Genomic DNA, 12,190 nt, shown 5'->3' with positions numbered 1-12,190 from the left:
AACAGCAACAGCAGCAGCGGCTTGGTCTCCCTGGGAAGAGTGAACCGGACCCTGGAAGCCGCCGCAAAGCGCTGGGAGTCGTGCCAGAACCACACGGTAAGCCGCAAATAAAACCACCCGCAGGATGGACAGGCGGGGGAAGAAAGGGAATGGGAAGAAAATGTAACGGGTAAATTTGTAAACAGGTTGGAATTGGATATGCAAGAAGATACAAAATAAGAGAGGGGGGCAGAGGGAAGCCAAAGACAATGTCCGTTTGTTTTGCACAAACTCTTTGTTGCTAAAATATCTGCGAAACATGGAAAATATACACGGTTGCAATCGGAGTTATCCAACCCCACCTTGCAAATCTGGTTGATTCTCAAAATCTTTGCAGGCTTCTGGAAGTTTGCAAGGAGCAAATCTAAATAATAATAATAATAATAATAATAATAATAATAATAATAATAATAATATAATAATATATTTATACCCCACCCATCTGGCTGGGTTTTCCCGCCACTCTGTGTGGCTTCCAACCGAATATTAAAAACACGATACAGCATTAAACATTTAAAACATCCCTAACACTTCTCCTCCTCCTCCTCCTTCTTCTTCCTCTTCTTCTTCTTCTTCTTCATTGAAGATTAGTGTCCATCATGTTGAGCTATTTCCATGGTTGTCGTTTGACTTGCAAGCAGCTGGAAGTCTGTAAATTGGGATAATAAACCTGATTTGCAATGGGATGGGGGCGGGGGGTTTTTTTTGGGTAAATTCGATTGCACACATCTGACTGGGTTGCCCCAACCACCCTGGGCAGCTTTGCAACATACAGGTGAAACTCAAAAAATTAGAATATCGTGGAAAAGTTCCATTTATGTAAGCAATTGTTTTCATTAGCTACTGGAGTTTAATATATGAGATAGATTCATGACATGCAAAGTGAGATATGTCAAGCCTTTGCTTGTTATAATTGTGATGATTATGGCTGATGAAAACCCCAAAGTTCAGATTAATTTGGGGTTCTCATCAGCTGGACGCCATAATCTTCACAATTATAACAAATAAAGGCTTGACATATCTCGCTTTGCATGTCGTGAGTCTATCTCATATATTAGTTTCACCTTTTACGTTGAATTACTGAAAGAAACGAACCTTTCCACGATATTCTAATTTTTCGAGTTTCCCCTGTATATAGAAAAACAATAAAACAATAAACATTCTTTTTTAAAAAAAACCTTCCCTATACAGGGTTGCCTTCAAATGGCTCAGGGGTCAGATAACTCCATCCCCTCCAACATTTCTGCGATGGAAATACAGCTGTCCTAAGGGAAAGCGGGACATTCCGGGGTCAAATCAGAATCCGGGACGCCTTCACTAAATCGGGGACTGTCCCTGGAAAATAGGGTCTGGCGTTGCAGAATCAGTTAAAATTAAGCATAAATCTGGGAATTAAAACGCACGGAGAGAGAACATTTACACCTATTGTTGGGAGTTGTACAGGAAGGGTGTATTTCTGATCTTAGCCTGCAGGGAGTTCAAACAGGCCCTCTTCCTGTTGAATTTCCGGCACTGGGGGGGGGGGGAAGACTTTTTAAAGGCATTTTAAGCCCCCCCACGTCTGATTTTACAGTTAATTTTAAGCGATTTAATTACGGGCGAGTGCACGGAAAACGTTGCTTCTGAAACCATAGAATCGTAGAGTTTTGAGGGACCCCTGAGGGTCATCCAATCCAACCCCCTAGCAATGCAGGAATCTCGGCTAAAGCATCCATGACATACCTCTGCTTAAAGGCCACCAAGGAAGGACAGCCCACCGCTTTCCACCCCACGGCCGAACGGCTCTAACCCTCAGAAAGTTTTTTCCTGATGTTGAGTCTGAATCTGCTTCCTTGTCACTTGGAGTCACGGGTTCGAGTGCTACCCTCCGGAGCAGGAGAAAACAAGCTGGCTCCCTCTTCCGTGTGAGATATTGGAGGACACCTCTCCTATCTCCTCTCAGTCTCCTCTTTTCCAGGCTGAACATCCCCAGCCCCTTCGACCGTTCCTCATCAGGTTTCCAGACCCTCGATCATCTCAGTCGCCCACCCCTGCCCACCTTCCAGCTTGAATATATTCATTTTTGGCTGTCGATTTAGGGATCCCACAAACAGTGGTACTTTGGTTCCCGAACTTAATCCGTTCCGGAAGTCCGTTCCAAAACCAAAGCGTTCCAAAACCAAGGCGCGCTGAATCCTGAAAATGTTTTCTTAAATAAAATGGTATTATTATTATTATTATTATTATTATTATTATTATTTTAAAAAGACGTTTGCAGTAAAGGGGCTCTTTTGGGAAGCTGGTTCCTCTCCTGGTTCCCACCTACAGTATTTTATCTCTCATTTGCTACTGATTAAGTGAAAGGAAATCCTTCTTTTTCTCATTGTTGATGTCTCGGGGCAGAGAGCCCTAGAAGCCAACGCCTCCAGCCTGAGCTCCGAAATGACCCGGATCAGGACCCGCTTGCACCTCAAGGAATTGGAAATTAAAGGACTGGAAGGTGAGAATCGGGGGGTGTCCAAAAGGTTCGGGAAGATCCTAAGAGAAGGAGGTGGTTTGGGGCTGGAGGGTGGCGAGGAGCGGAGGGCAGAACTGGGAACTCAGGCTCTGCGGCCCCCTAGAACTCTCCACGTGGCCCTCGGGGGCCTCTCCCCAGGCCACACCCCTTTCTTAAACCACACCCCTCACCGGCAACCTCCCCAAGTGCTTGCTATCTATATCTATTTTTTCTTTCTATCTATCTATCTATCTATCTATCTATCTATCTATCTATCTATCTATCGATGTATCTATCAATGTATCTATTGATCATGTATTTCTCTCTCTCTCTCTCTCATATCTATCATCTATCTATAATCTATCTATTTATTTATCTGTCTATCTATCTATCTATCTATCTATCAATCAATCAATCAAATGATCGATGTATCTATCTATCATGTATGTGTGTATGTATGTACCTCTCTCTCCCCCATGTCTATCATCTATCTAAATCTCTCTCTCATCTATCTATGTATCTATCTGTCATCTATCTATCTATCATCTTTTGGCCCCGCAATAAAAATTTTGTTGCTTACTTGAAAGTTGATGGGCATCACCATTCAAACGGCGAAGTCTTTGCCATGAAAAATGGGTGTTTTACTACCCAGGCCCCTGCGTTTTGGGGGGATGAAAACCGTCCTCTTTTTCCCATTTCCCAGATGAGGTCACGCTCCTGAAAAACTGGACACAGATGCTTCGAGATGTAATGTAAGTGAGATCCACGTCCAATTCATGGGGAAGGTGCTGTTGGGGACGGGTTGGTGAGCGGTCCCTATTTATCTCCTTGCACTTTTGACGTGCTTTCGAACTGCTAGGTTGGCAGGAGCAGGGACCGAGCAATGGGAGCTCACCCCGTCATTGCGGGGATTCGAACCGCCGACCTTCTGATCGGCAAGCCCTAGGCTCCGTGGTTTAACCCACAGTGCCAACCGCGTCCCCCATCTTTTCTTTAGGATGCCTCTATTTACACAGGAGAAATGTTGGAATAGGACATCCCTATTTTCATCGAAAATGTGTGGATTTTTTTAAAAAAAATCCTTGAAATTTAATTTAATTTAAAGAGAGAGAACGCTTGTAGTTCGAATCCCTGCAATGATGGGGTGAGCTCCCGTCGCTCGGTCCCTGCTCCTGCCCACCTAGCAGTTCAAAAGCACGTCAAAGTGCAAGTAGATAAATAGGTACCGCTCCGGTGGGAAGGTAAACGGCATTTCCGTGCGCTGCTCTGGTTCGCCAGAAGCGGCTTAGTCATGCTGGCCACATGACCCGGAAGCTGGACGCCGGATCCCTCGGCCAGTAAAGCGAGATGAGAGCCGCAACCGCGGAGTCATCCGCGACTGGACCTAACGGTCAGGGGTCCCTTTACCTTCACCTTGGAGAGGTCTGCCCTGCGACGCTTTCTTCCATGAGCTGATTTCTTGCTTCCTGCCTTTCTCCATCGCAGCAGACACCAGGAGGAACTCATCGCAGGTCTTCAGCAGCAGCAAAGGAGGCTGCCGGCCAGCAGTGGAATCACTCCCTATGGTGACCTGACACCTCTGGGGCTCACATTTGCCATGGTGCTCCTGGTATGAGGAGCAGGAGACACTATCAAGAAGCTGAGATGCCCACCATCGTTAAAATCGACAGAAAGACTAGGGGGCCGGGGAGGGGGAGAGCCATTCCTTGTCCTTCCAGGCTCCTGAGCTAAAATTGGCCACAAAACTAAAACGAGGCGTTAAAAGGATTGTATGCTGAGTGATGGAGATACATATCTAAATGTTAAATAATTCTGGGAACTGTAGTTTCTTAAGGGTGCTGGGAGTGGTTAGGAGACCCCCTATTAAAAACATTCATATTAATAACAAAGCAAACCAAATCTTTCCACATTTGAAAACAAAAAAAAACAATGCAGCCAATTATATGGTCCGAATTAATTAATTCCAACGGTGCTTCCCACGTTTCTGGATTTCAAGAGCTAAATGTCCACCCTTCCTCTTTCTGCTATTGTTACTTCACAATTTTCCAATCCCGATATCGACAGTCCCCTCTCTCGAGCCTTATTCACCCCTACGGGTTCCCACAGTTGTGCCCGGTGAGAAAACATGGAAGCAGGAAAGACACCCGAGGCTGCTGGCTTCAGAGAGAGAGAAAGATTTATTTTCTGCATGCAGAGGTACCTGCGGTGTTCAGACAGGCAAGCAAGTGCAAAAAAATAAAGTCAATTTTCAGACAGTTCTTATAGACAGTTCTCTGGCTCATCTTCCCACCCCAGAAATCTTCCTCTTGTCCATATAAGGAACATTTCCTGTTGTACGTATAAGGCAAAAGGACATTTAGCCCTGAGTTGGTTCATGCGCACTCCAGCAAGGCCACCCTATCTGTGACCTAGACAATTCCTCTCTGTGCAAGGACAGTTACTCTCTGTGTTATCTCCAGACTCTTAGTCATAGCTTGCCAGAAAGAAGTGCAATGCAAACTCAAAGTCCACCGCTTTACAGAGAGGTTTCATAAAGAAAAGCTTAACAGAGGCACTTTTATACTTCTGGACTAACAATACATTCAGGTAAATAGATACAGGTTAGCTAATTAACCCTTTCAAGTCGCTGGCATAATAACCCTCTATCTTGTTTTATTTACCATAACCATTCCTTATTTCTGCAATGACACAGGGGGCTTTTCCCATATGGTTCCCAGTCTTGACATTTTTAAAGCTTGCGTTCTTCTTTCTGAAGAGTTCTGCAAACAAAACTTTGCACAATGTTTTTTCCCCCGGGGGAGGGGGTCCGGGCGGTGCTTCGTTTCCGAAAGGAGTCGCTTTTTTTTTTTTTTTTTACGCTGCAACACAGCAACCGTGTCCCGTAAAAAGCCACGCCGCCAAATCGTACTGGCATAGGCAGAACCTGTAGATCAGGAAGAGGAGGAGGAGAATCGCAGCAATTTCGAGCCAGGGGCTCTTGGTTATGTCAAAGGCAACTTCCTGCTGCTGGTAGTTCCGCTGTTCCGCCGGCATCCAGTTTTGGACCCTGGAGAGGCAAAGGGGTTGGTGAGCTGGGGGGGGGGGGAATATTAGCAGCGGAGACGATCGGGGTCGATTGCTGCCTATGGGGCAATGCGTGCTTACTCAACAGAGCGCATGGCAGTAGTCCAAGCGGGAGATAACCAGAGCATGCACCACTCTGGCCAGACAGTCTGCGGGCAGGGAGGGCCTCATCCTGGGTCCCAGATGGAGCTGCCCTGGACACAGAACTGACCTGCACCTCCATGGACGGCTGGGAATCCAAAATGACTCCCAGGCTGTGCATCTGGTCCTTTGGGGGCACAGTTACCCCATTCAGGACCAGGGAGTCCCCCACACCTGCCCTCTTCCTGTCCCCCCAAAACAGTCCTTCTGTCTTGTCAGGATTCAACCTAGGTGTGGGAGAAGTCCTGTAAAAGGGATTCTCTACAATCTGTCATGAGGTGGAAAGTCATGCAAAAGGGATCGATCCGTGCCGGACTTTTAAAAACAACCCCCCAAAACAGCCATTTAACACGGATTTTGCTATCTAACGGGACCATTGATCCATAAAACGAAAGCAATAATCAATGTGCTGCAGTCACACGATCCATCCATCCGTCAGTAGCTGAGCTGGGTTCCACACAGTCACAGAAATGAAACGAAAGAGAGCCGTGAAAACAAAAATGCAAAATAAATGGCAGAAACAGGCAGACCTCAGCGTTTGGCTTCTGAAAAAAAAGTTCGCAAACCGGGACACACACTTCTGGGTTTGCAGTGTTTGGGTTCCAAGTTGTTTTGAATACCAAGGGACCACTGTACTCCGTTTAGGGTTCCGGGATGCTGGGTTGTACGAAACTTCGACCCGACCCGCCAGGAAATGCAAAAACAAATAGGAACTCACCCCAGGCGCTCTTACCGTTGCTGGTTATTCCACCTTTCATTCTCCAACTCTCTTTCCCGACTGGACAGCTGCTGCCTAAGGCCGTCAATTTCCCCTTTGAAAAAGAATAGGAATAATTTATTATTATTGGCCAAGTACATCTTCCAACATACTTGGAATTTGTTTCGGCTACATTGCAATGTAAACATACAGACACTGTTCCTCTCACAATACAAAGAAGCAAAGAAACCCCGCCCATAATTTACCTCCCCTTCAGCTATACAACTACAAATTTAACAATTTAATGGCACAAGGGAAAAAAAACTATTCTTGTGCCTGGCCGATTTTGTATATGAAGTCCTGTAGCGATGTCCAGATGGAAGTAAATCGAGCAGATGATGACCGGGATGTAAAGGATCTGCTACAATTCTGTCTGCTCTCTTCCTAACTCGGGTAGCATAAATTGTCTCTATTGAAGGCAAGCTAACACCAATTACCCTTTCTGCAATTCTTACAGCTCGTTGGAGCCTTTTCTTGTCTCTCTTGGAGGCTGTACCGTACCAAGCTGTTATAGAATTACAGAGAACAGTTTCAATGATGCCTCTGTAGAATTGGATCAACACTTCCTGGGACAATTTAAATTTCCTTAGTTGACGCAGGAAATACAGCCTCTGGTGGAACTTTTTAATAATACTAGTGATGTTGCTTGACCAATTTAAGTTATGAGAAATTATAGAGCCCAGGAACTTAAAGGACTCTACTACTACAACCATGTTGTAGAAAGCAAACGCCCTTCGGATTTCCCACCGCCGATTCCACCCGGATTCTTTTCCCTCTCTCCCCGCACGACCCCGAGGCCAGGAATGGGGGACACCAGGCCTGTGGGACAAATGCGGCCCCCTTGGCCTCTCTGTCTGGCCCCCGGAACTCTCCCCAGGCCATCGGTCGCGGCTGCTTTGGCCGAGATCCCTGCATTGCAGGGGTTGGGCTAGATGACCGCCGGGGTGCCCCTTCCAACTCTACAATTCCATGATTCACTCTGCTCGCTTCTCACCTCGGAGCCTCTGGTTCTCCTGCTTTAGACTGTTCCGTTCCTTCTCCAGAGACGTGGTTTTTCCTTTCGTGCTGTCCTATAGCAGGAGAGAGAAAAAAATAACTTGAAAATCGCGCCGGGGGGGGGGGATTTCTGGTACGCGTCAAAATGTTTGGGGAAACCCGGATGAATGGCAATGACACTTCCCTCCCCCCTTTTTATGCAAATTAAAATAATAAGTGGTTTGTTTTTTTAAAGGTGAATTTGCAAAAAAAAAGTTCAAAAAGTGTCGTCCCCCCCCCCAAAAAAAAACCCCTCTGGATTTTCACTTTTAAAAATATTGCAACCCTACATTGGGCCACCTCTATACCTGCAGGTTTCAGGCAATATACTACTACTACTACTACTACTACTACTACTACTACTACTACTTATTATTATTATTATTATTATTATTATTATTATTATTATTATTTTTAACAACAACAACAACATAATTTTAAGGTAAGAATGAGCAAGAGACACAGCCCCTTCGACCCACCTCATGACAGATTGTAGAGAATCCCTTTTACAGTACTTCTCCCACACCTAGGTTGAATCCTGACAAGACAGAAGGACGGTTTTTGGAGGGACAGGAGGTGGGTGGGTGTGGGGGACTCCCTGGTCCTGAATGGGGTAACTGTGTCCCCAAAGGACCAGTTGCGCTGCCTGGGGGTCATTTTGGACTCCCGGCTGTCCATGGAGGCGCAGGTCAGTTCTGTGTCCAGGGCGGCTACATCTGGTACGCAGGATGAGACCCTCCCTGCCCGCAGACTGTCTGGCCAGAGTGGTGCATGCTCTGGTTATCTCCCGCTTGGAATACTGCCATGTGCTCTACGTGGGGCTGCCTTGGAAGGTGACCCGGAAACTGCAACTAATCCAGAATGCGGCAGCTAGACTGGGGACTGGGAGCGGCCGCCGAGACCACATAACACCGGTCCTGAAAGACCTACATTTGCTCCCAGGACATTTCCAAGCACAATTCAAAGTATTGGTGCTGACCTTGGAAGCCCTAAACAGCCCAGAATACCTGAAGGAGCATCTCCACCCCGGACACCGGGGTCCATCTCCCGAGGGCCTTCTGGCGGTTCCCTCCCTGGGAGAAGTGAGGTTACAGGGAACCAGGTGGAGGGCCTTCTCGGTGGTGGCGCCCTCCCTTCAGATGTCAAGGAAATAAACAACTACCTGACTTTTAGAAGGCATCTGAAGGCAGCCCTGTTTAGGGAAGTTTTAAATGTTTTATCGTGTTTTTAATATTCTGTCGGGAGCCGCCCAGAGTGTCTGGGGAAACCCAGCCAGATGGGCAGGGTATAAATATATTATTATTATTATTATTATTATTATTATTATTATTATTATTATTATTATTATTAGAGCCCCTTCCAGCTTCGAAGATCCCTTTTACCAGTTGCGCCTGGCAGGACTTCCAGCGCTCTTGCGTCTCAACGAAGCTCTGGTTGGCGGCCGCCAGCTGGGCCTGCAGACCATCTCTGGCCTTAGTCGCTTTCTCCAAAGCCAGCTTGGTCTTCCTCAGGGTCCGGTTTGCAGCATCCAGTTGCCTGTCGCTCTCCATTTTCTCTCCCTCCATCTCCTTCCTCACGGCTCCCAGTTGTTCCTTGAGAGATGCCACCTCGGCCAGCAGTTGGGCTCGGTCGCATTCGATGTCCGGCTCTGAAACCGCCTGCGGTTGATCCGAAAGGAACATAGCCACCAACAGAAAAATTTGGAGGACAATGACCACCACACACCAGAAATGGGTCTTCTTCCACGGCTTGGTGGCCGTGAGCCACTCGATCTTCTCCTTCAGATCTTCCAGGGATCTGCGCATGGCCAGCTGCACTTCATCCATGGGGAAGGCAAGGTGGGACACAGCTTTCGACTCGATTCCTCAAAGAGAGATTCCTCCTGGCTCCCTCCGGCAACAAAATCTGGGCAGCTCCAAACAGCCTCTCCTCCCTCCTCCCTCCAATTCCGGGAATTTGTGAAATCCAGTGGCTGAGAGGAATCGAAACTGAACCAGGCCACTGCATTTTTTTAATTTATTTTTTTGGAAAGCACTGTTATAAGAAAAAAACAAAACTGCTCCTTTCCCCCTTATCCAAAAGCCTATACAGAATCTTTATGTGGGTTTTCTGTCGCTAGGAGAAAACAGCAGAGGCCAAGCGGAGAATATTGAGAAGCAAAGTGGATCCTGAGCCTGATCTTTATTAAACTTTTGCAACAGGGTCCCCCGCTCACCCCACGCAGGAAGGAGGAGAGGAACCCCAAACATTGGTGTGCAAGCTCCTATATAGACATTTAAAATTGCCCACCGTGTAGCTCAAGCCCCCACCCAAAAAAACACATAATGCATACATCACAGAAGGAGGTGGAACCCAGCAGAAATGTTGTTTCTCTCCTGTTACTTTGTCTCTGTGGCTCTTGCCTCTTTTAGTGCACAAATATTTAATAAGTGAAGTGTTGTTGTTGTGTTTTTTTTTTAAATAAGGAAAGAGTGTTTGAGTACACAGAATATCCGGGTCCGAAAACAACTCTGTTCTTTCAGTGGCTCTGCACAAACATTCATTGTGCTGTTAGGCCATGAACAAGACACGAAGGCAAATTGCACGACTGGGTTCCATATGTTATTGGACTGCAACTCCCATCAGCTATAGCCAGCATGGCCCGTTGGTATTCCAAAAACAGCCGAAGGGCCACGCCTGCATTTTAACTATAGGTGGCATTTGGGTATGTTGGGATTTGATAGTCCAGTGGACAACTGTTGTGTAAGGGGCGTGACTTTAAAAAGTTATCTCGGCATAGATATTTCTTCACGGCTGGATAGCTAAGTTGGTTAGACCAGTGGTTTTCAACCAGTGTGCTGTGGCACCCTGGGGTGCCTTGAATGATAGTCAGGGGTGCCGCGGGCAACACTGGCCTCTGTCCCTCTTTCCTGCCCTCCCTCCTCTGATGCCCTCTCGGCCTCCCAAAAGCTGGCACGGCTGTTTGTTGCAGCAGCCCTGGCTGCAAGCTCCGCGGGCGAATGGTGCCTCTGGGTCTGGCCAGGGGGTTCTGGGTGCGGCCTCAGAGTAAGCAAGCAAGCAAGCAAGCGGGCGAGGGAGACCAGCCGGCCAGTCCGCCAGCCCTTGCTGTTGGGAATGGGCAGACTAGTGGGAGGCCGGGCAGGCAGGCAGACTTTCCTGTGCTTGCTGTCTGCCATGCCAGCCTGGGAGCTGAGTGCCCGGTGCTGAAGGGGAGCCTTTGTGCCATGCAGGCCTGGCAGCACCCTCTAATGCCACCCAAGGTAAGGTGCTGGCCTCAAGTTCACCTTAGGCCGGTCTCCCTTGGGCCACTGAGGCTGGGGGCATCCTCTTCCCAGGGGGCAGTGTGAAGAGACACCTCTCTTTGGGGCAGCTCAGAGACCAGCAGCTGCCCGGAGGACCCCCAAGGAGAGGGGAGAGGAGGCCGAGGGAACACTCCACAAGGGAGGGGGTTCGAAAAAGGGTGAGAGGCTGCCAGCTCTGCAGGCTAGGGGTGGCATAACTTGGCTCCTGAGCCCCACAGGGGTGCCGCAGAAAGAATGCAGTTGGTTAAGGGAGCTGTGGACTCCAAAAGGTTAAAAACCTCTGGGTTGGAGCATAGTGCTGATAACACCAAGGTTGCAGGTTCGATCGCCATATGAAACAGCTGCATATTCCTGCATTGTAGAGGATTGGACTGGATGATCCTCAGGGTCAATTCCAACGCTGTGGTTTTATGCTTTCAATCACCTGACAATAATGCCTTATCAATTGCCTTTTCTGGGTAGCCTGGCCATTCCTTGGAGATGGTCAATACTCAGTTCCTGAATCCATTATGCATATTGTGTTCAGCTTAAGAGATACTTGCCAGACTGTATTTTACAGGGAGGTGTGTAAGCCCCTACAGTCCAAAGACCACCGGAGCGTTTCCTTCCTCCTTGCAGAGAAACATTTGACATCCATTTGGGAGAGTCCGAATGGCTCCAGGATTGCTCTCCTGGACTATTGCAGAAACGTGGTAATTTGGGTTTTCCATGGATTGCCATTTGCTCCAATTCAGCTGTAAAGAGTGGGATTTCAGGGGCGCCAGGTGTAAAAACAAGCAGTCAGATGTGGACCTGGAAAGCCCAGACTTGTGCCCAGAAATGTGGAGCAAAGCTAAGTATGAGTGAGCCTATTAGTTCCATTAATATTAATTTTTGAGAGTGTGTGGAACCCAGTTCAGCTGCTGATGGATTGATTGCGCGACGGCTGAAATGGATAAACGCCCCCCCCCCATCCGAATAATGACCGTCACCAGTGCAGGTAAAGAAAAGAAATTAATTTAAATTTTTATCCTCTGCAACACTTCCTTGTTTACTTTATAGTACAGTGCATTGATTATTGCTTTCATTTTCTGGATCAATGGTCTCGTTAGATAGTAAAATTCATGTTCAATTGCTGTTTTAGGGGTTTGTTTTTAAAAGTCTGGGGCAGATTAATCCATTTTGCATTGCTTTCTATGGGAAAGAAGCATGCCTTGGTTTTGGAACGGACTTCCGGAACGGATTAAGTTTGAGAACCGAGGTACCTCTGTATGCAGTTCAAGAAGTTACTTAAAGAACCCGCGGAGGGGAGGAGGGCATAGCTTTTCCCTTTCCTTGCAAGGAATCCTATTCGGAATAAGGGAATTTCCCTTTAAAAAGGGGGGAAGTTGACAGCGA

The 12,190-nt window shown here is 47.4% G+C and overlaps 1 protein-coding gene across 1 annotated transcript; it reads right to left on the bottom strand.

Moving 5' to 3' along the window:
* Positions 1-5,368: 5,368 nt before the first annotated feature.
* Positions 5,369-9,375, bottom strand: LOC117039745 (BICD family-like cargo adapter 2). Its single transcript, XM_033136928.1, has 4 exons — positions 8,894-9,375; positions 7,471-7,546; positions 6,453-6,531; positions 5,369-5,561 (listed from the first exon to the last, which is right to left on the bottom strand). Exons 1-4 carry the CDS (start codon positions 9,335-9,337, stop codon positions 5,369-5,371), a joined length of 792 nt encoding a protein of 263 aa, XP_032992819.1. The 5' UTR covers positions 9,338-9,375.
* Positions 9,376-12,190: the final 2,815 nt, after the last annotated feature.

This window comes from Lacerta agilis, chromosome 18 (assembly GCF_009819535.1).
Source record: "Lacerta agilis isolate rLacAgi1 chromosome 18, rLacAgi1.pri, whole genome shotgun sequence".
NCBI lineage: Eukaryota > Metazoa > Chordata > Lepidosauria > Squamata > Lacertidae > Lacerta > Lacerta agilis.
Note: the sequence above shows the minus strand (reverse complement) of the source record. Positions and strands in the feature narration are given on the sequence as shown.

What these genes read in the sequence shown, in the direction of transcription:
- LOC117039745 (XM_033136928.1), bottom strand. Translation starts at nt 9,337, where the DNA reads ATGGATGAAGTGCAGCTGGCCATGCGCAGATCCCTGGAAGATCTGAAG. An exon ending in AGTCCTGCCAGGCGCAACTG is followed by an intron (nt 7,547 to 8,893) that starts GTAAAAGGGATC and finishes CTCCTGCTATAG; the next exon opens with GACAGCACGAAAGGAAAAAC. An exon ending in AGGTGGAATAACCAGCAACG is followed by an intron (nt 5,562 to 6,452) that starts GTAAGAGCGCCT and finishes TTGCCTCTCCAG; the next exon opens with GGTCCAAAACTGGATGCCGG.